The sequence below is a fragment of the Fistularia commersonii genome, chromosome 16 (assembly GCF_037954325.1).
Source record: "Fistularia commersonii isolate RoL2024-O1a breed Wild chromosome 16, RoL_Fcom_v1.0, whole genome shotgun sequence".
NCBI classification, from domain to species: Eukaryota; Metazoa; Chordata; class Actinopteri; order Syngnathiformes; family Fistulariidae; genus Fistularia; species Fistularia commersonii.
Genome location: NC_141299.1, coordinates 12,896,481 through 12,919,800, shown reverse-complemented (window position 1 = coordinate 12,919,800; position 23,320 = coordinate 12,896,481). Strand labels below are relative to the sequence as shown.

The window sequence follows — 23,320 nt, the reverse complement described above, 5'->3', positions numbered from 1 at the left end:
GCAAAATACATAAATAGTATGAGTAATTACGTGTCTCCTACAAGCATTAGAGATGACTGTGCTATTGGCATCGCCAATGAGGAACACCTTGCTGTACGCAACCCTTTCTGTATGTTCTACATTTACAGTTAAGAACAGAGAAGATGGTGCAGAGATTTTGATCTCTCTGACTCACCTCCATCATTGGGAGGGGAGGGCATCTCAGGGACTGAAAGGGTGAAAGGGAAGGCCAAGCTCTCTACCAGGCCTGGCAGACGGACCTTGTCGGGTTGTCACAACACCCTCCAGGAGCTCTCTTGCACATGCACCAGATAGTTAGCCTGTCTTGAACCTTAAGGAAAGTGTGCTTCAAGATCACCCAGTGGATCATCTGAGCATCTGCCTGGTTTCTTTAAGCTGTATATAGAGCAGCCACGGTTTGTTTGGGCAGGGGCACTCTCAGGAGTCTATACAGCCTCTGCTTACTTGGAGCCCCAGGAGGAAAAAGGGGAAGGAGTGGACAGTGAGTGCCTGTGGAGAAGAAAAAAATTATACAGCTCTAATAGAAGTGGGCCAACTGCGCATAGAGTGACAACATTACAGTGCATTTTCTCGAAGGGTTGGAGTGCATTGGACATTCTTTTGATTTAAAGTAATAGGAGTATACAGGCCTATCAAAGGCAATACAAGTCAATCTGACAGTCACTCTATCAGCTCGGTAAGAACTATGTATAACTCTGATATTGTGCCAATAAAATGATATAAAGTTGTGTAATGTCCAGCGGACTAATTGGTATTCTGTGGAGCCCTTGTGAAATATTAATGTGGTTATCAAGCCAAAGGGTTTGAAGAATTCTCATTGTGTTTCATAGTTGAGCCAGCTGGATTTCATTGTATGGCTACAAGGTCACTTCATTTAAGCAGATGGCATTTTCACAGTGGTTTGTAAAATGGATACTTCAGGAAATGAACAATATGGAAAATGAACACCATTCACCAGCTAAATTTTGTTATTATTCAGGCAAGGTCTATGAGTGTGTCTTCAAACCACTTTAATAGTAACTGACTAATTGTGGTAGTCTGTCACAAATGAAATAGGCTCTGGTAGGATACGGACTCAGTAACCTGTCAGGATTCTGTAAATTCTCTCACTTTAAGACAAGGAAGCATGAAGAGGCGTTCAGATTTTTAAACTGCCTCAATGTGTGAATACTGTATGTTTAACTGATTGACAGAGATGCCGTAGATTCTTTTCCAGCACACAAATAGATATGGATAGATTCTCGTTACTAACAGCTATCTGTTTCAACTAAAATGTGCTTCAAGGAGGCTATGTTACTGCTGTTGAAAACATAATCACAATGGATAGTTAAGACTTCATTCATTTTGCAAATCTGATTTACTAATCCCTGTGAAGCTTTAACTATTGCCTCTTTGTACAGGGTCCTATTGGTGCCCAATTGGTGCCCAAAACTTACTTTTACTTTTTATCTCTTAAAATCTGTAAACAATGCTTTGACAACATAATATAATGTAAACTCAACCTTTCATAAAATAATTCACAACATAGGGTGCCAAATATTTAACTTCAGACATTGTATGTTTTTCCCCCATATTAATATTTAATTCCTGTTTTCAGCCCTTTTTTTGTTCAAAAGGTTCTTGAATGTTTGCTTAAGCTTGATAAAGAAAGAAAGACTATACAACATCATATTATTACCATAAAAGTGGGGGATGTTGAGAATGAGCCATTCCGTGGATATCCCTGGCAGTTATGGGCAATTGACCATGTCTAGAGATTTTAGCCTAATAAAAATATAATTCTGGGACCCATAAAAAATATATTATGTTCTAATATGTTTTGATAAATGTGAGCCCCCCCCGTGGTCAGGCTTTATAAATCTGAGGCCCTATGAGAGGAATGGGAAAGCACACAACATTGGTGTGTATACAGTATATATTTATATATATTTATTTATGCATTTGGTTGCGTGTGTGTGTGTGTGTGTGTGTGTGTGTATGTGCGTGCGTGTGTGTGCGCGTGTGTGTTTGTGTGTGTGTGTGTGTGTGTGTGTGTGTGTGTGTGTGTGTGTGTGTGTGTGTGTGTGTGTGTACATACACATGACTATGACCTGCTGTAGTCTTTTTTGTTCTAAGTTACCAATGATATCAAATTTACAAGCCTCTTAAGTGTATGGGATCAGAAAGAATCATACTACCCCTTTCCATAACATCTTATATACAGTACATATGATCTTGAAGGCATTTTCTGGGAGAAAAGAGAGAAAAGACCAATTCAAGATTATTTTGCAGATAAAATGTAGAAGACAATCACTTAGTAATGAGATATAATTTAAAATCAACAGAGAAAAAAAAATCATAAACATAATGTTATGTCGTTTATAAAAGTAATCTACAAAGCATTGTCTTGCCATACTGTTTGGAATTTTATTCAGAGATCAACAGTAGCCTCTAGTGGTAAGAGTGTGAAAAGAAGTTGTTTTTTTTTGCTTGGGGGTACAATGTGCTCATAAACACACACACACACACACACACACACAAGATATGATAGACACATTGATAAATAGTCAAGGTAAATGCTAATTACCAACTTAGCTTGGCATAAAAGTTGTGCAATACAAACCAAATTGATGGAGCAGTTAGATAACTGTAGAGCCTCCACAGTTTCATAAGCAATTGTTTAAAGAAAGGACATTTTGACCTCATCCGGGGTCTGAAGCTTATGACCAAATGAAGCAATAGCAAATTTTGTCATAAATCTGCATACAATTGTACCTGGAAGGCATGAAAACAGGGCACCTATGACCTACCAAGACACATGATTAGGTCTCTGAATATATGTTCTTTTTATGAGGTATGGCATTTCATATATTAGTTATTCATTTTTTTTCTAGCCATCTTGTTTCCTAAGACTCAGGTCCAATTGTCCTTGTGGATGCTATTGAAAATCTATAGAAATGAGTTACATAAATGTGTCAACTTTTTATAGCACACCAATACCAAATTGCATGTTTTAACTTTTTGATCCAAAAATTAAATGCTTTTGTTAAGAACTGTAAAAAAAAAAAATTTAAAAAGTCGTAATAAGATTGAAAACCAAGTTATAATATTTTTCACTTGACAAAAATCTAGGCTATTTTAACAACCCGGGAGCAAGCAAAGTCTTCCTGTGATCCGTGTGCATAAACAGGTGGCCTAAAGGAGCCAGGATGCTAAAGCATTTTCCATGATACAGTTATGGAGCACAATTTTGTGTCAATACATGACATGAAACAAGCTCACACAACTGTGGTTGTCACTGGCTGTTTGAGATTACTGATATTCATCACAAGCAGTAAATACTACAAATAATGTTGCTTCACATGATCTGTTTTACATACATTAGCTTCAGTTAATCATCAGCATCCTTGCTATCAGAAAAGCAAACAAGAACATCTCATTTGGCATTACACACTGAGAAAGCAAGCATCTATAAACAAAAAAATACTTGTTGGGGCACTGTGCATCAGACCGTCACTTTCTTTTTTTTTTTAATTTGATCTGAAATATGATTTAATATATGTGCCCATACATAATCAAAATTAAGCATAAGCGTGGTTATACTGTAACAGCACAGTGTGACTGCAGCGGACTACAACAGGGCTCCCCAAGCTATTGTCCAAAGACTCAGTCAACTACTGTTGCAAAACCCAAGGTGGCAAAACCCAAAATACTGCAACAGTCATCAACACGCTCGCTGCCTCCTCTTCTTGAGAACGGAGGAATGGTGGATTATGATAATTTGCAATGCTCTCCCCAATCTTTCAGTCAATCTAAAATGGAGGTTTCATTCCAGACAGTGTACCAAAAATTATTGAAGTATGGAGTATAAAGTTAGAGTATATCAAATGATAAAAAGATATATCACCTGAGTTTGACATCTGCAACTGCTGTTACTGCAGGTTTCTGAAATTCATGAATGATTGGGGATTTGACAGCATAACTAATATTTAGACAATTTTTTTAGCTTAGAAGGGAAGATAAATACAATTTTGATCAATTACTCGTTTAACAATTAGAAAAAAAAATGATGAAGAAAACCAGTTTTTTCCAGTAGATGCAGTAACACTTTTTGCACAGCAGAGTGGGCCAGAGGGTCAGATAGCAAGAATTTGCTGACAATGCATGGTCCCCGTGGATGCTAAGCTCTTGCACATCCACATTTGTCACATGACACAGAACTACTTCATTGCAGATGTTCAGTTTTTCATGAACCTTATGTGTATCTCTCTTTTCAAAGGCTCTGTAAATGTCATCAAAAATTAATGAATGAATGCCTGTCTTTGATTGTACGATTGCTTTTTTTTTTATTCATGCGATTTCAAACACATTTTTAAAGGACAGCCAGTGAACTTGTAAAGAGTTAATATGAAAATAAATGCAATTTTTACAAAAAATGTAGAAAACCCAAAAAAATGACGATTTAGTAACAAAATAGTTATGGATTTTAATGAATATTGGATTTTTCTTATTTAAATCATATCTCCAAATTCTATCTTTGACAGAATGGCCCTTTTAAACTGCATTTTGTCAACATCAATTATGTCACATTTTTCTTTTACACAAGAATAATCTCATCTCACAGTGATGGCACTTCAGACATATCAAAATGTATCAAAAGCAAATCCACAGCGAAGCTACAGTGCCAAAGCAAACATGACACTGAACAAGAAAAGTCTGTTGTAGTAGTATCACACCTATTACACAACCCGCTCAAACTGTGATGTCCCAGAGGGGCTTTATGCTTTCCATGCCTTTTAATGAAACTTACTTTTGAAAGCAGATGTCAAAGAGATGTCGCAGAACAGCAGACTCTTGGGGTACTACTTCTAAGTTTTATGGTTTGCTGAAAAAGCATGCATTATTTTCTTTTATGTATATGTGCCATGGCATTACGTGACCTCGGGTTATGAATAACAATGCGGAGGCATGAATCACTGGCTTAGAATGTTTTCTTTATGAATCCTTGACTAGAAACAGAGGAAATATGTTGTGGGAACACAAATCAGGCAATGTTGCAATAAAGATATTAATATTTTTAAAAGGAACGTGGTCATAGTGAATCTTATGTTTAAAATAATTTAAAAAAACAAGTCTACTATTTGACCACATCGTAATCTTAGGAAAAATGATAGCTGAGTCCGCGGAATACTCTCACAGGAACACGACTAGTTTAGAATTGCCTGTATGGCTAAAAATAGATGGAACCAGTGACCCATCTACAGTTCAGCCCTGTATTGCTGTTGCCTGATGAGAAGGAATGTGTGGGGGCTACCAGCTCACAGTTTACCAAGAAACACAAAAAAACTTGTTTTTTCTGTCTTATTGAATTACATGTTTTGTATTTAAGAGAGATGCGGAAAGCTTGGTGAAGTAAGTATTAAACCACGGGATGTGGAATTCTGCTAAACATATGACAGGTTTATAATTGCATACAATCTTGTCTGCTCCGTAAATCAAGTTTTCTGCTACTTCTCTTAGCATATGATTCAAAGAAAAAGGACAATAATAACAATTAATAACAAATTAAATTAATAACACTTACCAAGTATGATTAATAACAGGTTATGCAGTGCCATAAAAATATAAACCTGATGCAAAGATTAAAGTCGCCAAATGAAATGAATTTATGAATGATTGTTATCAAACAATCATTTTAGGAGAGGTGATCAGGCTTAGTATTGCAATTCAATTTCAATTCACTATACAAGATTTTAATGACATTATTTAAATGTCCAAAAGTAAGTAAATAGTAAGTCTTATGGCATGATAACTAGCTATGCACTTCCTTATAGAACAACTGTATTAACGCAGAGACCTTTTGAAACAAATATTTCTTCAGTGAAAAATCACTAAAAATAATAAATTAATGCCGCACCATGAATTAACACAGATAGTAGTGGTCAAATATGACTTTCAGAGCAAAATCATCAATAAACATTGCTTTCATTCATCCACTATCTACCGCTTATCCTGCTGTCGGGGTCAAGCATTTTGTGTGATGTAAATAACTAGCCCGTGGTTAGAGGATAGACGTAAACAGACGAATCATTGGAACAGCTTTGCATGACAAGTCAGGTCATCTTAAGGGTCCTTGCAAAGCTAGCCTGTGCTAAAGGGCAATGCTAATGGGTACAGCGACATGAGCGATGCCTCTTAACAGCACAGCAGTCAATATGGTATCTCCCAGATCACTTGAAAGATGGAAGGCCACCCCATGTATATATATCTATACATGTATAGACATATAGATGTATATATTTATATATAGTAGATTTCCTAAACCTCACATGTCAGGGAGAGTGAGTGTCTTATTGCTCATGGTGTTGGATTGAATTCTCGACGCTAGCAAATTAAAACCCGCAGCAGGTGCAGTGGAATAGCTGCTAGCGAGTTGCAGCTAACGTTAGCCATTTGTATAGGTCAGGTGAAAGGATCTCGCAAGCAATCTGGCAATGATGACCCTCCTAGTGCGGTTATTAGCCCACAACCTCACTCCCTCTCTGACGTCTCACAGTAGTGCAAAATATCCCATTGTCATTTCGAGCTGCTACAAAAATGCCATTCCTAATTCCTGAATTGGACAACTTAGCTGCCGTATACTAATTCATTGACAACAATGACACTAGTCTGCTGTATGGTTAGCTTAGCTTTAAACCTGAGAGAAAGCTGTGAGTCGTGAAGGAAGAGTAAAATATCCGAACGACGTTACCTTATTTTTTTCCAGACACATGAAATGCAGTTCTTTTGCTGGTCTCCGCTGAGTGACACAACAGCCGTTGATAAAGAGAAATACTTAAATATCTCACGAGAAACCGTCCATCTTACCAAGATGGTACTAAGCACTAAGATGCTTTTGTGGTTTGTAATAATATTGTTTCTTAAAAAAAGAATGTCGGTTGTCTTAAAAAAATCCAAAAATCTGTATCTTGTGAGGTTATTCCAGTAGTATGTTATGAGTGCTTGAGCGAATCCACGGGCAATACCATTCACCACGCAAAGAGGGGGAGCGTGAATGAACTGCTGAAGTTTGCATTCTCAGTTCGGTACACATATGAAGAGTGTCTCGCATGTTAAATCAAATCAGGTTATTATTCTGGTACAACTTATCAACAACAAAATCAGCAGTTTTACCATTTATCGAGGTTGTTCTTCGTCTTCCTCATAAGTCATTCTGAATCGACAGGTTCTGGTGTAGCTCTTACAAACATGGAAAGGTACCTAGCAACTGTGCCGCTGACCATGGTGCTAAATTCAAACCTGCCGTTTGTGGGCGCGTCCCGTTCAAACTCTTATTAACTTCTTGAGATCTCAAGTATTAATTAACCATATATTTAGTTAACTATATGGTTTGGTCTTCTCTCTACCCATGGCGTCATTTTCTTCAAATTTTCTACGGCTGCAAAGCATAACCACAAAGGCTAAGAGGTTGTTTGAATTATTCGTTTTAAACACAATGCAGAAATGAACTTCTCCATCGCAGTGATGGAAGGTAGACATGTGCCATTGCATTTCTTTCAGCACTTTCCCAGGTTCTTCGATGGCAGGTGCATTTTCAGCTGCTCTCTGTAATTCACAGTGGATCATTGTTTTATTTTGTGTACAATGCTGGTTTGTTTGTTTGTTTGTTTGTTTGTGTGTGTCATGCTCAGCTCAATTGTCCCACTTTTCTGCACTTCATAGATTTTCAGAGCTGCACTTTCTTATTTCAATGTCAGCATTTGAGTCAACGCTGATCCGCCGATCCAATGTTCTGTTATTTATTTACACAGAAAAAGACCATTAGTTCTCATTCATTTCTAAATAATGTTACAAACAAAAAAATTATTCATAATTGCCAATATAAAACAATTACCTTAATCTACAGAGGAAACTGCATTCTTACCGCTGGTACTATACTATGTACTGTGCGGTTTGAATCTCATTCCAACACTTTTTTGCCAGCATCAGCAGTTGTAATGTCATTAGTTTAGCAATATTATTATACTGAAAACATCAGCAGCAATTACTACAATACACAAAGCTTTTTTGGTCAACTCATTCATACACAAGTACACATTATGATGCATGTAGTCATGCATAGTCATAAAATGTTATTAAAAATGAACACGAGGTAATAAATGCAAAAAACTCACCTTGTGGCGTTTTTTCCGCTTCCAACACTTGGGATTTTTAGCTGCAAGCTGGCAGTTCCCCTTGAAGTTCTTACTTGGCCTGTTTTGTTTTATTTGTTTGTTGTGTTTTTTTTTTGTTGTTTGTTTTGTTTTTTTGGCCATAGCTGTAAAGAGTTTTATAACTTTATTGGCGATCAATATGATCCTGTGTCTTTTGCGAACCTAATGCATAATTATGATACCACACTTTATTAATTTTAAGTGTTGAATAAAAGTTCAATACTTGTTGTTTTCTCAATGTTGATGGCGTATTTTTATTGAAGAGTACATTCTTTCCCAGTATAAATTCAAAAGTAATGGTGCTTGATTGAAACAAGAAAGAAATTACACCAGAACAGTTAACGGTCAAAAAAATTTGAATTTTGCCGATTCCCTTGAAGGCACCATTTCATCCATCAATACGGGTCCCTGGGTATTCCCACACGATGTGAACGCAGCATAAAACGACAGTAGGCAGAGGTGAAAAGTCTGGATCATGTTTTCATTCCAGCGAAGGCATTCTTGAACGTCCAAGGACTTTGAAATTAAAGCAAGACGGTTGGCAGAGTGCGGTGAGGTTCTGTTCACGAAAAGAAGACATTGATGTTGTTTTTAGCCAGCCGGCTAGCACAAGTTGAAATTTGTTAGCTAGCTAACGTAGGACCTTGTAAGCTAACAGCCACCATCATCGCTCCTAGCCAGCTGTGCATCGCCCTGTCTTCCCACGATGGGAAACGCAGCAACTGCCAAGAAAGGCAATGAACAAGAAAGCGGTAAGCACCAGCCAGTTACCCAGATAGCGATTTAACCCGAACCATTGTACTGCGTGGTCTTGCTTATCCCAAAGTAGGTGATGAGCAGCCTTTAGCAGTTGTTGGCTTGCGCTAGCAGGCGCTGTAAAACATTAACATTATAGGGTTAACGTAATTGGTCAGTGACAAGAACCATCTTACTAGTTTATAAGTTGTGTTAGGTCCACGGGACCTACGACGTATGCATGATCTAAGGTGGAAGCAGCACCAAAGATGATGCAGCACGCTATCGAATGTGTCATATGGGGTATATGTCTGGGAAGGTGCCATTATTTTTTCAGTGTTCCGTACAGCAGGGGGAAGAAACCGTAAATGCAGGGAAAAAGACTTAGGTATGTTCCTCACCTATGTTAAGTTTAACTAAAGTTATCAAGGGACCTTGTTTGACCTCAAGAGCGCTTAAAGCCCAATACTTGTTTGTGCTCTAGCTGTAGGGCAAGGCCTGGTCTTTGCAACAGGTTAGTTACCTGATAACAACTAATGAACACATTGATCTGAAAACTGCTTGATGTGAGTGAACCAAGCCATAATAGAACAGTAGCGTTTGAATTTTGTTTTTGTTTGTTGGTGTGTATGTGTGTATGAGTGTATGAGTGTGTTATGTCAAAAAGGACTCGCAATAGAATTTGAGATACAGAACACGTTTCTATTTTGCATTGATAATATTAACACATTGAATAGATGTTGTTACATAAATAAAAAGTGTATGCTTCCCTGTTAGTTTAACTGATCCCGTTGAGGTGCAGTCTGATATGCCTTATCAGTTACTTTTAAAAGGTAGCTAGAGGGCACTCAAGTGTGTTTATTGTGTATTTGCCAGTAATGACCAAGCTAATCCACTAAACTGTACCATGCCTCACAGTCTGTCTGGACAGCACAGATCTTGACCTGTTTTCTCACTGGCAGTGGTTCATAGTCTCTCACACTCTTGTGACAATAGGCCCAAGTGGTTTCTACTTAGCTGGCCATGGTTGGTGTGCACAGCCTGCAGTGATGCGAAGAGCATACTTACATGTAAATAATTTCATATTATTATTTTTTAGGTTATGTTTAAGGTATTAATGTTTCTCCTCAAATCAGACATCCAGTAAGTTAAGTAATGTGGTTTAGTGTAGTAGAATACTGTTTATAAAAGTGCACTGCTCAGTTTTACCTCAATAGAGCAGTCGACTGAACATTCTTAGTTTCAATGAGTGGGTGGTACGGAAAAGCGGTTTCTTTATCTGCATTCAAGTGCTGCACAGTTGCCTGCTTTTTTTTTTTGTTTGTTTTTAGGTTTGTTTTGTTTTTTTGAATAATTATTAGTGTAACGGATGTTGTTGCTGTACATCTTTCACAATAACAAAATTATTTCAATGACAAGAATAGTGATCCCAAGCAACACAGCATAGCCAAAAATATGCAGATGGCCTTTGTATCTGAAGCAGTCAAAGTTTTAACCGGAAGCTTACTTTGTGTGATAAGCCAAGCTTTGCAGTACTCTTTGCTGTATACAGGAAGTTAGTTATCTCATTCTTTACGTCTAAAACTGTTTCACTTTGCCTGCAAACATTTTCTCCTAAGCAACAGAGAATTTGTCTCAGAATGGCCCAGGGAAAGGAACAATCCTTTGCCAGTCGTATTTTTCACAGACGTCGTAAGAATAGCCAAGAACAGAAAGGACAGGAGATTGACGTGCCTTATATCTCTGAATTCACTGTCATGTGGGATAAGCTGAGTAAGTCCAGTGCCACCTATATAACTTAAATTGAGTCCAACACTGACTCAAACTTTACATTGAGAAATATGTGTGTGAGTGTTGCTCTTTTTTAAATGAAAATTTAGTTACCAAAACAATTTCAAAAAGTAAGGAAAACATGGGTGGGCTTGCATTGTTTTATTTTTCTCGTAATTCTGAAAATGATATTTTTTTCATATGCACATATTTGTGTGGCTATTCAAAAACATCAAGCAGTGTTCTTGTTACCAGCCAAGTTGTAACACTATGTTGTAATGGCGCCTTACCTATTATCCTCTATGATAATGTTTTTAATACTCATTTTTACTTCTTATGTGTTTTGATACTATGTTTTGCACTCATGAAATGGGTTTTTATATGTGCTTATGTGCTGTGTTTTAAAAGATTACAGCTTTGTAATTGTTTGTGATAAATGTTCAATGTTTTTCAGTGTAAGATAGCCTACATCATCCATCAGGCAAGAAGTAGCCGTTTGTTGAGTATGATTTTTAAAACTAAAAAAGGACCTTTTGAAATAGAAATTTTATTGCCACATTATGACAGCTAAAACCCTTGACTATTTATCAAAACTATAATAGATTGTTGAAGAATACAGTATTAATAAGAGAATGTGCAATAATTGATTGTATATGTTAGGTGATAGGAATGCATATGCTGTCTTCTTCACTGCCATTTTGTTATGTGTAGCATTAAATCCACTTGAATCTCTTGTCTCAGACGCTTCATATGTTTCTTCCTCTCTTTCTTCTCCATTATTTCCATCCATGTGGGTGAATGTTCCTGCAAACCCTTGGTGAACTGTAGAGACTTTTGGTACGCTCATTTTTCTTTGAGAAATCCCAAGTCACAGAGTGGATAATAGGTTTACTTAAGCTTACTGCGCTTAATTTGTTTTTCTCTTAGATCTAAATATTTTCATGAATTTTTTTGGCCAGCCAACAGGCAGATTGTACATTGACAGTGTCCCCTTAGATATAAATATCGATAAGTTTGTCAAAGTGCACTACCAATGCACATGACTCTGTGACTTTGGATATCTCATGTCTGGTGTGAATTTCACAATTCTCTTTCTAATGCTTGCTCTATGGTCTGTGTAATGTTCAGCATTTTGTATTTTCTCCTGTTTGGCAGATTATAACCCCCCCCCCCCCCCCCACTGAATTTCTCTTAAAGTAGATGCATAAGAGCTTGTGTTTACATTGGCCAATTCCGTAAAAGCCCAAATATCTCTTTGCATCACTTTATGATACTTTCTACTTAGGTCTGTTTGTTTTATTTTTGAGAATATTTATTTTTCTGTTGTATAGTAGTCTTTAATATAAATGGAATTTGTTTGTTGTCCAGAAAACCTTCACCTGACCTTGTTTGTCATTTACCTTGAACATGTGATGTGAAAATGTTTGAGAAGCAAAATGCTGACTTTTATTTTTTTAATTCTTTTTAGTGAAAGAGTTCTTAGCTAAAGCCAAAGAAGATTTTTTAAGAAAATGGGAGTGTCCGGCACAGGTAATATAATCAGTTCATTTGTTCTTTTCTCTAACAATTAAAGGTCAAAAAAATGGTCAAACTTTCTCTGGAATTAAATGTGACAACATGATTAACATCTAAGTAAGACAGCCCTGAGCCACTTCCTGTGAATATAATATAACTAATATCTTTTTGATCTATATGATAGCCGATTGTGTAATGTCACGAAGCATTTTGACTGGAGCATATCTGAAAATTAATTTGTCCTTTTTTAGGTTTATCACAACAAAGTCACTTGTAAAACTTGAGTATTTTAATGATCAGTTGACTGTCTCACCTCCCATGACACTGTTTTCAACAGAGCACAACAGGCCTGGATGACTTTGATAGGTTCAAGACCCTGGGCACTGGCTCATTTGGGAGAGTATTGCTCGTCAAACATAAAGGAACAAACCAGTTCTACGCTATGAAGATCTTGGACAAACAGAAAGTAGGTCTATGTTTTTTGTATTTTCAAAAAGACCTGTTTATCCAATCTTATAAGATTAGGGTAGCTCGTCAGAAGAAAACCTGTCATACTATCTCTGTAAAGGAAAAGGATTGTTTCCTTCATACATTTACGGTGACATTAAAACCGCAAAGCCACTTCAATTTTTTACATATGAGTATAACTTTGAAAGATGATGGGAAAATTTGTTAGATTATGTGTTTCAGCTCCATCCAAATTTGCACTAACAAATGCATCACATTTCCAGGTATCATGTTTTTTTAACTGTGTTTTATGGATCTAGTTATTTTAGTGATATATGAAAATAAACATAGGACTTACCAAAATGATGTTGGTAATGACATTGAATTTAATGTCCCTTCAGCCAGTGTGATTTGTTTTGGTTGGGTAAATAGAAATTCCAGGAGTCTTGCAAAAACATTTTAATACTTCATTAAAGTATAAAATCTTTTAACAGTGCTCCTGCATTGAAATTTCCCCATTGTGGGATGATTTAAGACATTCTATTCTATTGCTTTTGTGCCCTAATAAATTTCTTTATACTTTTTGCCTGTTGTTACAGTTTTTTTGCAATAATTCAGTTGCTTGAGCTGATATCTGAAGGTTGAGCCAGCATGTTAGTTTAAATCTCTGCAGCCTTGCATCTTGAGTCTACCTTACTCAAGCAAAAAGATACCAGATAAGGAATTTCCAAAAACCTGACTTTTTCCTTGATAATGTTCTGACTGATTATCTTTACTTTGTGTCAAGAAAAGACATGCTATGACATGATAGGCCTGTCATGCATTTTCATGTTACCTGAAAGATTCATTACACTTTAAGCATCATAATCATCAAATGCCAATAAATGAAAGTGGACATTTTAGTAGGTTTCACAAGTCTAAGACTAAACTGGATGTGACAGTGCCTTACTTCACACATTGAATCTGCTGCTCAGGCTCTCCTAGATCACCAGGTTATTGATGGCACCCTCTGGGCTATCTTCTCATCCCTCGATTTGGCCAATGCGAGCAGACTTTATTTGAGACACATCATTAGTCGTGTATCTCAACAGGTGTTTTGGCCTTTTGATCCAACACATCCTCTGTTGAACAGCTCTCCACAACCCGCTGAGGTCTTGTTGCCTGGCTGTGTTTGGCAAGAGATAAATGAGCTTACATCCATGTACAAAATTGGGTCTTAGTTGTGAGAATCCTCTATATATTTGTGTCATTTACGACTGCATTGAAATGACTGTTCTTTGTAAAGTTAATTCTTCACAGAAGCAAACATTTAGAAACACAATGGACCTTACAGCATCAACTAACTGTCTTCACAGAATCAACTGTGAGGAACGTGTCACACAAAGCAACACCTACATATAATGTAGCCCCACTCCTGAAAAAAAATATGAGACTGTTATGTGTCATAATTAATGATTGTCACTGTTAGATGTATACAGTATATATGTATACAGGGCTTCACAGAACAATTTAACTTTGGAATATAAACACATCATAGTCCCCATGAAAACCTCAGGCTGATCAAATTTGTTGTGTGTCTTGACTTTGCTGAGGTCCCTGCAACCTACTTACCACTTTGGTTAATTTTCTGAACTTGGGGGCCAAGGAGGGCTTTTTTTCATCTTTAATGTGCTGGTTATCTTTTAAGCCCTTTAGATTCAAAACTCCGGCACTGAGGCCTTCCTGAAGCAATACTTTGTCACCTGTGCGTTGGCTTGTATCTTCTAGGTGGTCAAGTTGAAGCAGATAGAACACACATTGAATGAAAAGAGAATACTCCAAGCTGTCTCCTTCCCCTTCCTTGTCAGATTGGAGTATGCTTTCAAGGTCTGTGCTACAAACCATCCGTTACACCACTCAACAGTTCTAGCCAAAATGTCAGTGATTTTTGTTGTGTCTCTCCTATTGCTTTAATTAATTCAGATCACCCAAATACATAAAAGAAAATCAAATAACAAGTTAACTTTTCAACTAAAAAAAAATATATAAATATGACAGAAGTTTTGGTTTTGCTTAAAGCTTTTTATAATTTTTCAGGACAACTCAAACCTCTACATGGTAATGGAGTATGTGCCAGGTGGAGAGATGTTTTCACACCTAAGACGCATCGGAAGGTTCAGGTATGATTTGATAAGGATTTTAGATGAGACCTTGCTTGCTTGGCTATACAGTGATTGAAATCATTTTAAGCACTACAATAAGTCAAGGAGGTCTTATCGATTAAGTGAGTTAAATTTTGAAGTAATGTCTAAACTGATAACCCCTCCCTCTTTCAGTGAACATCATGCCAGATTTTATGCAGCTCAGATAGTGCTCACCTTTGAGTACCTACACTCCTTAGACCTCATCTACCGAGACCTGAAGCCTGAAAACCTTCTCATAGATCAACACGGTTACATCCAGGTAGACCGTTTTGCATTATTAAAGGAGGTTTTTTTTTTTACTTTCTCGTTATGCTAAGCAAATTGAGAATCTGAAACATACGTGTTCTGGCTTATCAACCTGCTGAGAATTTGTGTGCACCAATTGTTTATTAACATGAGAATGGGTAACTGACAAACAGTCCCCCCAATGTTAAATAAAAATAATGTCTATCAGTTATATAGATGGAGGATTTTTGTTCTTTCGTATTGCCTCTCCACTTGAGTAAACACATGTAATGTACAGTCATACCCTTCTGTATTCCTGATGTTCTTTGATCAGGTCACAGACTTTGGTTTTGCCAAAAGAGTAAAAGGCAGGACCTGGACATTATGTGGAACTCCTGAGTACCTGGCTCCAGAGATCATCCTCAGCAAGGTGAACATCCAACACATACCCAGGTTCATGGTGGGGTAAAAAAATATATGGACAATGTTTTTTTTGTTTTGTTTTGTTTTGTTTTGTAAGTGCTGCTCATTGTCAACAAGACCAAAAAATACTTCAAAGCCTTCTGGTTGATATTGCACAGTGGCATTCAATGCTGCATTCCAGCAAATCCATAGGGTTAAAAAAACACAACTACTGACAGTGTTAATGTTTTTTGATATTTCTTTGTTCAGGGCTACAACAAAGCTGTGGACTGGTGGGCACTTGGAGTCCTAATCTATGAGATGGCTGCTGGTTACCCCCCATTTTTTGCTGATCAACCCATCCAGATTTATGAAAAGATTGTGTCTGGCAAGGTAAAAAAATATATAAAACAGTAATAAATAGGGAATTCAAGAGTCATAAATATTTTACTCTCTAGATTCTGTTTCTCCAACTGATTTCAACAAGGATGAAGTCAGAAATGTTCTTATTCTTGTGTTTTGTACCTTTTTTTGCTGCAACAGGTACGATTCCCCTCTCATTTTAGCTCTGACCTGAAGGATCTGCTGAGAAATCTGCTTCAGGTAGACTTGACAAAGAGATTTGGGAACCTGAAGAATGGCGTGAATGACATAAAAAATCACAAGTGGTTCTCTACAACAGATTGGATTGCCATCTATGAGAGGAAGGTATGACATTGAAGTCATGGTCTGGACTTTGTTCATATTAGCTGCATCTTCAATGACATATAATTAAGACACATTTCACAAATTAATATATTTATTATTTCCAGTAACATATCCCCTATAATTTTAGCAGTTCTTCCTCTACTAGTTGTCTCTAAATTATCGTAGAACTATTTTAAAATCTTTCACAGAGCCCCAAAGCTGATCAAATTTTTTTTGTCAGATAACAACCCAACTTATCACTCATATGTCCAATCACTTAACACCACGGGCTCATCTAGCTGGACACATGCCTAAAAAAGGACAAAGTTCTTCCAGCTTTCCCATTGGATTCATTCCTTTGTCATGTAACGGTGACTAATCATCGTCAGCCATTTGCCCCCTGATTCAAACAAACATGAATTGATTATACAGCAAACTCATCACATTGTTTATACATTACGACATTTCTTTTGTCTATAAAAACATAAGCCGAGACCAATATATTGTTGAAAAGCTGATGTTACCAGAGGAAACTAGCAATAAGTCTGTCAGTGTCAAACTGAATCTTTGTTTTTTCTAGTAAAAACTTAACTATTGCTTTCATTTAAAACATCCCTTGGCAGTTCACAAATTAGCTTTTGGATTGCTGCATTCTATTTAGAGGTGTTTATTTTCAAGACTACCAAGTCAGACATCTTCATAAACTATTAAGCCTTGATTATTAAAGTTTTTTTAATTTGAGAAACTTTACTCATAGGTTGAAGCTCCCTTCCTGCCAAAGTGCAGAGGACCCGGAGACACAAGCAACTTTGACGACTATGAAGAGGAGGAAATTCGTGTGTCACAAACAGAAAAGTGTGCTAAAGAGTTTGCAGAATTCTAGTGAGTGTGCAGAGTCCTATCTGGACTCAAATGTTTTGGGATGTTTGCACTCTTCTGAGGGTCAAGGTGGAGCTGAGGCTGTCACATACTCAAAATAAATGCCTCATTCCTTCATTAAACACTGCTGAATGAGGTCCTCCCAGCCATGATCTTGCGTGCAGTTTGCACTTACCTATACACAGAGGCACATTATTGAGACACCCCCTGTGCTGCACACAACAATACTAAACCACACTCTTATCTGTTGTTCTCTTCGTTATTTTATTTTTCTCTTTGCCCTTTTTCAAAACTTCTTGTACTCAGTTCAAGTAATTGTTTTTAAGTATTATGACAACTAAAATGCCAATTCTGAAATGGCACAAAAATGACTGATTACATTAGCTACCGCTACACATATTTGGTACTGTTCCACCACATGGTGCCCACTTGACTCTATCGACCATTTTTTAATTTCTCATTGGGCAAAGTTTTGTACAGTATATTACATGGTGCAGAAATACTGACCCATCTGGAAATATTCCAAGCAAGCTAAACTGATAAATAAAGATAACACACAATACTGCAGGTCTTACAGAATCAGTTTTGTAAATCACAACTGCATATTAAAATACATTATTTTCATAGGTTTCATCACCTAACAACAAAAGTGCCACCACTTTTTTAAAGCTCACCAGACAACGTCATTAAGCAGTAATATCTCAAACATATGGCAGAGGTATAGATACTCTTTTGTTTGACTTTAGATGAAAGATGATAGTCACATTCTGAAAATAAAATCATATCACTTAAATATAACTCAATAGTACTGTGAGTTCCACTAAATGTGATTTCACAGTAGTTTCTTGCAGCTTTCCTAACATGTCCAGCTACACTGAGGGGTGCCCTTGTGCCTTTGAAAAATGAACTAATTCCAGTCCAAAAAGTGAACTGAGTCAAGCTGGTACCATGGTGGGAAAGGGATTATTGTAACCCATGTGTAACCACACACTCAAATTTTACTAAAGGCATAATTAACAAAAGCAACAGGAAGGCGTAGCAACAACTGTCAGAGGCTTGGCCTTGTAACAACATAGTATTTGATGTGGGGGGGGGGGTTTGAGAACTTATGCTGATTCCACTGTTCAGTATGAAATCATGAGTAAAAGCTACTCAGCCATGACAAGATACTATCACAATCTTTTGCTGCACATGAATGTTCACCAGAAGCACATTATGGTCCTTTGAGAGAGAGTTTGTGTTGGCGTCTGTTGTAAGTGGATGGATGGGCTTGTCGCTTTACTTTATGATGTTCTTGGTTCTGTGTCAAGGGGGTTGACGAATGGTACAGCAGTAAATAAATACCTAACAAAATACACTTTGTTTCAAAAGAAACAAAGTATTTGGCTCAGCACATCAGACTCATCTAATGGAGGAAAAGAAACATTTTACACAATATCTGTGTTGATGGAAATATTCCCAATGTTCACATCATCTGTCAACAAGAATTCACTTGATTATTTTCCCAGGATAAAAAAATAATATAACACATATGACCTCTTATTCTAAGAAAATATTCAAAATGTAGGATTTTTTTCATATTGTTTTTTTCAAACATTACATTTGAAGTAAGGTTTATTATACATTCATTATTAAATATTTCATAATTTGTTCATGTTGAAATCTTGTCGTGGCAACTGGACTTCAATTTCTTCACTTGAAGACGTTTCAGCCCTCATCCGAGATGCTTCTTGGGTTCATAATTTGTTGTCATTCTTGTGTCCTTAGGGCCTAGAGTTGTGAATTTGTTCATATAGGAATATAGTTATGAGGCATAAGATTTCACACCTTGTGTTTTGACAGCATGACCAAAACTTAGGGGGGTCATGAAAGAACAGTGACTCCTTGAATTGTATGAACTGCGGCATTGAGGCTTTGTATTCTGCAGCAGGCGGATATACAGTAACAAGGGATATTATGAAGCAGAAACTCGGCAGCGCTGTATTAGTCAATTAATTGTAGCATTGTCATATCCATATCTGGTCACGGGATATTTCCTTTTACCTCAGATTAGGTGTGGTATTTAAAGACTGAATTTAAATGAAAAGATTACTATTTTCAGGTACAATTTTATGTGTATGTAACTTCACAAAGTAGGTCAGGGTTTGGCACATCCAGAAATATTGAGTATTTTGATATAGCATTGTTCAATACATTGCTGAAAGCGAAAAGGTCAGTTATTGCAATGCAATGCAGTGTTTGTTACATAGACATATGTTGTCCATTCAGGCTTTTCATTTTATTTGTCAATGTTAGTTGTGAGGAAATTGTGTATTTGCCATATCTGTTTTATTTTAATACTTACTTTTGCGTATTTGTTATGTTTGTACCCCAGTGTCACAGCAAGATAAATAGTGCCCAAAAATGTGTTCCCATATATTTTGCTGTTTCTGTTTTGTTACCTTAAATTGTTTTATAGCCCTGAACATTAATGTATGACATAAACATTTGTTTGTTTGTTTGTTTTTAATCTGAGTGGCATATTCCTCCAGCCAATACCATGGGGATAAATCTCAAACAGAAATATCACGAGGTTGAAATACCAATTTATTTTTTGCTAAATGCCATCTAGAACCATCTAGATGCTGCAATTTGAAGTCTGTTTGCAGCACTTCCCAAAAAGTGTGCATCTAGCCAGACATACAACGAACAGGAACAAATATTGTGGTCTAAGATTTGGAAAAGGAAATTTTTCAGTAGTTTGGCATTTTAATTCCTGTTTTCTATTCTAAACCATTTGTGCTAAGTTCGGTTGTAGTGTTATTTGTGATGGGTGTCTCTGTATTGACCATCGTCATTATTATTTTTTTTCATTAATCCCGAAACAATTACTTTCCTTGCTGCTGAAATGTAATTCTTGCCTCTGCAGACTCCTCACGAATCTTACAGGTAATCATTGTATCGAACAGGTGTTATTATATATTCTGTGTCAAAGGTTTCATACCTTCAGAAGGTTTGACTTTGTCTGCCTTTTGCCAAGAGGTCAATGTTCAAGATTATTTCTGCAGGTGGTATCACATTTTCCACTGAGTTCGTAACCATATTTTATGAAAGTTATATAAATTTAAGTCTCATGAGTCTTCTGGTGTTTTAAATCTTTATTTAACAAGGTGCTCAAGTCTTTGAATATGAGACAAAATGCAATCTAATTAAGTTTGACTATGTAAGAACCAAATGTGAAAAGGTTTTAAGACTGAATGTTTTTTAAGTACTGATGTACTGTTTGATTTTTTTTCCTTTATTGAGCACTTGATTTTATTTTGCCCTAATTTAATTTCCAGAGTCACACCTGTTTCTTATGCTATTTTTTTAATAAAATTTCAAATACTGCTCTGAGTACTTATAGGAAATCTCCAAATGATGTATTGACTCAAGTTAACAAATCATTAAATTATTGTATAATTAAATGTACATTTTCCATTTTCTGAGTGATTGCCCCTAATTTGAACTTTTTTTGGAAAGAAAGGAAGAACTTACCTGTTTAAGCACACAGATGCCTGGCAAAGCCTTCATAGGTTTTCTTTTTCTTCACCTTATATTCTTTTATTTATTTACTTACTTTGATATGATATTTATTCAAAGGGAATTCAGCTTTATTTTCTTTGACATGGGTTGAGCAGAATGTAGTTATGGATCCATTACATGTTTTTTTTCTATTTGGATGAAGTTTGAAATCTACATCTGGGAATTTAGCATGTTTCAGTCCAAACTGCCTGTGTGTAAGTCTTCCCAGAAACTGTGTAAGAAAATCCACAGCTCTTCTTATGTGTCATTTATCCCTCATGTGTGTAAAACTGTCATTAAGTGATGTAAATGATCACACTTTCCCTGAGCCTACTCACTCTTGAATAAAGAAAAATCAGTTTTGAGTTCTTTGTAGTTAGTCAACGCACTAGTATGGGATCAATAATCTGAAATGTGGTTGTGGGATGATTTGCACATCATTTAGAAGGCTGACACATTTTTCACTCCTATATTTACTTGTGTTTGCAAGGGGAATAATCTTTGCTGTAGCAGATTTTATGTAACAAAGGATATGTCACTATAATAAATTCTTTTTATTAAAAAATGTTTATTACCTTCTTTCAATTACTATGACTGATATCACTGTGCAGAGATTTCGTTTTAGCAGCTGAATAAAAATCGATTAACCACAAATTCTGGTGCTAGGATGTCAAACAGAGACTTCATTTCCCATGAATCTCTACTGTCATGTGGGCGAAGGAAGCCAAACCGATAAGGAGCTAGTTGGCTTTACTTGATTAATTTTTGATTTTTATCAAATGAATTCCACCGTCTTTTTTATATGAAAATATACAAGTGATTAGAAAACGTCTTGTTATCTTTATTGCGTGTGCAACTTTGACGAACTGTTGTTGTAAAGCAAGAATCATCTAAAATAAGGTAACTGTTAAATTTTGGATTAGCAAACCCTGCTAGCGTTAACTGTCACTGTTAGCTTGATACAAAATACGAAGCGACAGCTATTAAGTATTAGCTAATTCAATTTAGTGTCAGGATATTTATGTTTTAGCGTAGTTAAATTCCCCAATACAACTTGAGCGCTGCAAGTGGAAATTTTGAAAATTTTTGACAAATGAGATGTTACTTCGGTATTTATTTTCTTTTTATTCAGCTAACAACGTGAGTTTAGGTCGTCATTTTCACTCTCTGTGGCGGTCTTTGCGCTGTCCCGTTTTTTCCGACAGCAGTTTTTGTTTCCCCCGCGGTCTCCACGTTTACAAACCTGCCTGCTAATTGTTAAATCTTGTGCTGCTTTTAATGATTAGACGTTTATGTCATGTTTATTATTTCCGATAGAAACATCAAGTGGTTGTAAGACTGCGAAAAAGAAACAATGGTGTTTGAAGTGCCAACCCACTGAGTTCTTCCGTGGAAAACCATCTGATGAGAATTAACTGCAACGTTAAGGATTGTAAGTTTAGTGATCACTGATGCTCTTAAGTGGTAATGAAGAGTTCACGGTCGCAAGCTTCGCCACACTACCTGTGTGCTGGGTATCACTCCATTTTAAGTTGATTTTGATTTATCGTTGACAAGTCACCCCACACCCGCCCCCTGGCCATTTGTTGAAAGTGAATTGCATGGTGTTCATGCGAAAAAGAAAATTACATTTTTGAAAATGCGCATTGTATCAGACAGGATTGTGATGGTCAAATAATAGTCATTTAATGACATTGAGGATGTGATGACATTACATGCCCATGCAAATTGAATCTTTAATTGGATATCTTTCACTTTCACATTTCCTCATTTAAAGTCAAATACTTATGCAAAACCGATGGAGTAAAAAAATGTTTTATGAAATGTCGTTTTAGCGTATGTAATGGATACAAAAATATCTGATTTTTCTTGGTATAAATACAATAATATTGGAATTTAAATGTTGTTTTTTGATACAGTGGGCATGGAAGACAAGGCAAATGGCTCTGTTGACACAAAAAGGTATAATTCTAGTCTATTATTATATACAGTTATTTTGAGATGTGTGTATTTATGTGACTGGGCCTGTGCATTTTACAATGTGATTTTGCAGCCCTGTCGAGAATGGTCAGCTCCCAGACCCTGCCAACTGGGGGGTTGCTGACGTTGTGAATTACTTCAAAGCAACGGGGTTTGAGGAGCAAGCCACAGCTTTCCAAGATCAGGTTTGAGTGTTCCATCTGTCCAAACTCTATCTCAACTAGCTGGATTGGCAATCTAAAAATAAATCTAATTCCTCAACAGGAAATTGATGGTAAGTCCCTGCTCCTGATGACTCGTAATGATGTCTTGACGGGACTGTCAATCAAGCTTGGCCCTGCACTCAAGATCTATGAGTATCATGTAAAGCCATTGCAAACTCAACACCTGAAAAGCAATGCTTCATAGCACAGCAGGCAATCCCAGCACCCACCTTAGTGACAATCTTCGTGTCAGGCAACTCCAGGTTAGCTGCCAGTTCACAAAGACTTTTCTGGCTACAGTGGCACCTTAACCTGATCCATTTGAACTGTTTATGTTTTGTTTTTGATTTTTTTTTTTTTGTTTGTTTGTTTTTTTTTCTTTGTTTTTTTTGTTGGGGGGCGTTATTTTATTTTCCTCGGTGGTTTTGTTCTGCTTTTGTTTTTTGATGATGTTTCAGATGTGGACCCCAAAAATGAATTGCACAGGGAGTCCACTGACCTGTTTACTCTTCAGCCATTATTATTCCTGCTGCTTGAG

General features: G+C 36.6%; 3 protein-coding genes across 12 annotated transcripts in view; 2 read left to right on the top strand and 1 right to left on the bottom strand.

The window, feature by feature from the left end:
• The window catches only part of ttll7 (tubulin tyrosine ligase-like family, member 7), a 66,012-nt gene extending 59,013 nt beyond the window's left edge, over nt 1–6,999 (bottom strand). For all 8 annotated transcript variants that reach the window (XM_086162210.1, XM_086162211.1, XM_086162212.1 and 5 more), the window contains exons 1-2: nt 6,752–6,999; nt 176–510 (exon numbers count right to left, since the gene is read on the bottom strand). In XM_086162210.1, the coding sequence (XP_086018336.1) occupies nt 176–200 (25 nt within the window). In that variant the 5' untranslated portion in view covers nt 201–510; nt 6,752–6,999. The remainder of the gene's footprint in view (nt 1–175; nt 511–6,751) is intronic.
• Nucleotides 7,000–8,248: 1,249 nt separating this feature from the next.
• Nucleotides 8,249–20,964, top strand: prkacba (protein kinase, cAMP-dependent, catalytic, beta a). Of its 3 annotated transcripts, XM_086161588.1 has the most exons (11): nt 8,249–8,764; nt 8,891–8,965; nt 12,187–12,248; nt 12,571–12,699; nt 14,448–14,546; nt 14,757–14,839; nt 14,996–15,122; nt 15,423–15,518; nt 15,761–15,883; nt 16,034–16,198; nt 16,935–20,964. In XM_086161588.1, exons 2-11 carry the CDS (start codon nt 8,920–8,922, stop codon nt 17,058–17,060), a joined length of 1,056 nt encoding a protein of 351 aa, XP_086017714.1. In that variant the 5' UTR covers nt 8,249–8,764; nt 8,891–8,919; the 3' UTR covers nt 17,061–20,964. The 3 variants fall into 3 exon arrangements, with proteins under 3 accessions (XP_086017714.1, XP_086017712.1, XP_086017713.1); XM_086161586.1 differs by lacking the exons at nt 8,249–8,764; nt 8,891–8,965 and adding an exon at nt 10,556–10,721; XM_086161587.1 differs by lacking the exons at nt 8,249–8,764; nt 8,891–8,965 and adding an exon at nt 10,851–11,221.
• Nucleotides 20,965–21,319: 355 nt separating this feature from the next.
• On the top strand, nt 21,320–23,173 carry samd13 (sterile alpha motif domain containing 13). The gene is made up of 5 exons (XM_086161585.1): nt 21,320–21,499; nt 21,917–22,031; nt 22,519–22,561; nt 22,653–22,764; nt 22,844–23,173. Exons 2-5 carry the CDS (start codon nt 22,004–22,006, stop codon nt 22,985–22,987), a joined length of 327 nt encoding a protein of 108 aa, XP_086017711.1. The 5' UTR covers nt 21,320–21,499; nt 21,917–22,003; the 3' UTR covers nt 22,988–23,173.
• Nucleotides 23,174–23,320: the final 147 nt, after the last annotated feature.

Coding starts and splice junctions, on each gene's coding strand:
- samd13 (XM_086161585.1), top strand. CDS start 22,004: ATGAGAATTAACTGCAACGTTAAGGATT. Junction 22,032..22,518: donor TAACTGCAACGTTAAGGATT/GTAAGTTTAGTG, acceptor TTTTTGATACAG/TGGGCATGGAAGACAAGGCA. Junction 22,765..22,843: donor CCACAGCTTTCCAAGATCAG/GTTTGAGTGTTC, acceptor ATTCCTCAACAG/GAAATTGATGGTAAGTCCCT.
- prkacba (XM_086161586.1), top strand. CDS start 10,589: ATGGCCCAGGGAAAGGAACAATCCTTTGCCAGTCGTATTTTTCACAGA. Junction 12,249..12,570: donor AATGGGAGTGTCCGGCACAG/GTAATATAATCA, acceptor TGTTTTCAACAG/AGCACAACAGGCCTGGATGA. Junction 15,123..15,422: donor ATCAACACGGTTACATCCAG/GTAGACCGTTTT, acceptor TTCTTTGATCAG/GTCACAGACTTTGGTTTTGC.